General features: G+C 53.2%; 1 protein-coding gene across 1 annotated transcript in view; it reads right to left on the bottom strand.

Moving 5' to 3' along the window:
• Positions 1-5: 5 nt before the first annotated feature.
• ZHX3 (zinc fingers and homeoboxes 3) overlaps positions 6-203 on the bottom strand; it is a gene marked incomplete at its 3' end in the record, with an annotated part of 1574 nt that continues 1376 nt past the window's right edge. Inside the window, exon 2 of the mRNA XM_009707922.1 lies at positions 6-197. Within this exon, the coding sequence (XP_009706224.1) occupies positions 6-197 (192 nt within the window). The remainder of the gene's footprint in view (positions 198-203) is intronic.

Genomic DNA, 203 nt, shown 5'->3' with positions numbered 1-203 from the left:
TAGTGGTACCTCCTATCACTGAACCATTTTCGAATCTCCTTGGTGGACAGGCCCGTGATTTTTGTCAGCCGCTCGACTTCAGCCTGGCCAGGGAACTGGTTTCTGCAGAAGCTGCCTTTCAAGGCTGAGAGCTGCTCGTGGGACTTCTTGTTTTTATACACGTTGGGATCCAGGAAGGTCTGCGAGGAGATGGTTGGGCAGGC

The sequence above is a fragment of the Cariama cristata genome, unplaced genomic scaffold (genome assembly GCF_000690535.1).
Source record: "Cariama cristata isolate BGI_N322 unplaced genomic scaffold, ASM69053v1 scaffold14339, whole genome shotgun sequence".
Classification (NCBI taxonomy): Eukaryota; Metazoa; Chordata; class Aves; order Cariamiformes; family Cariamidae; genus Cariama; species Cariama cristata.
Note: the sequence above shows the minus strand (reverse complement) of the source record. Positions and strands in the feature narration are given on the sequence as shown.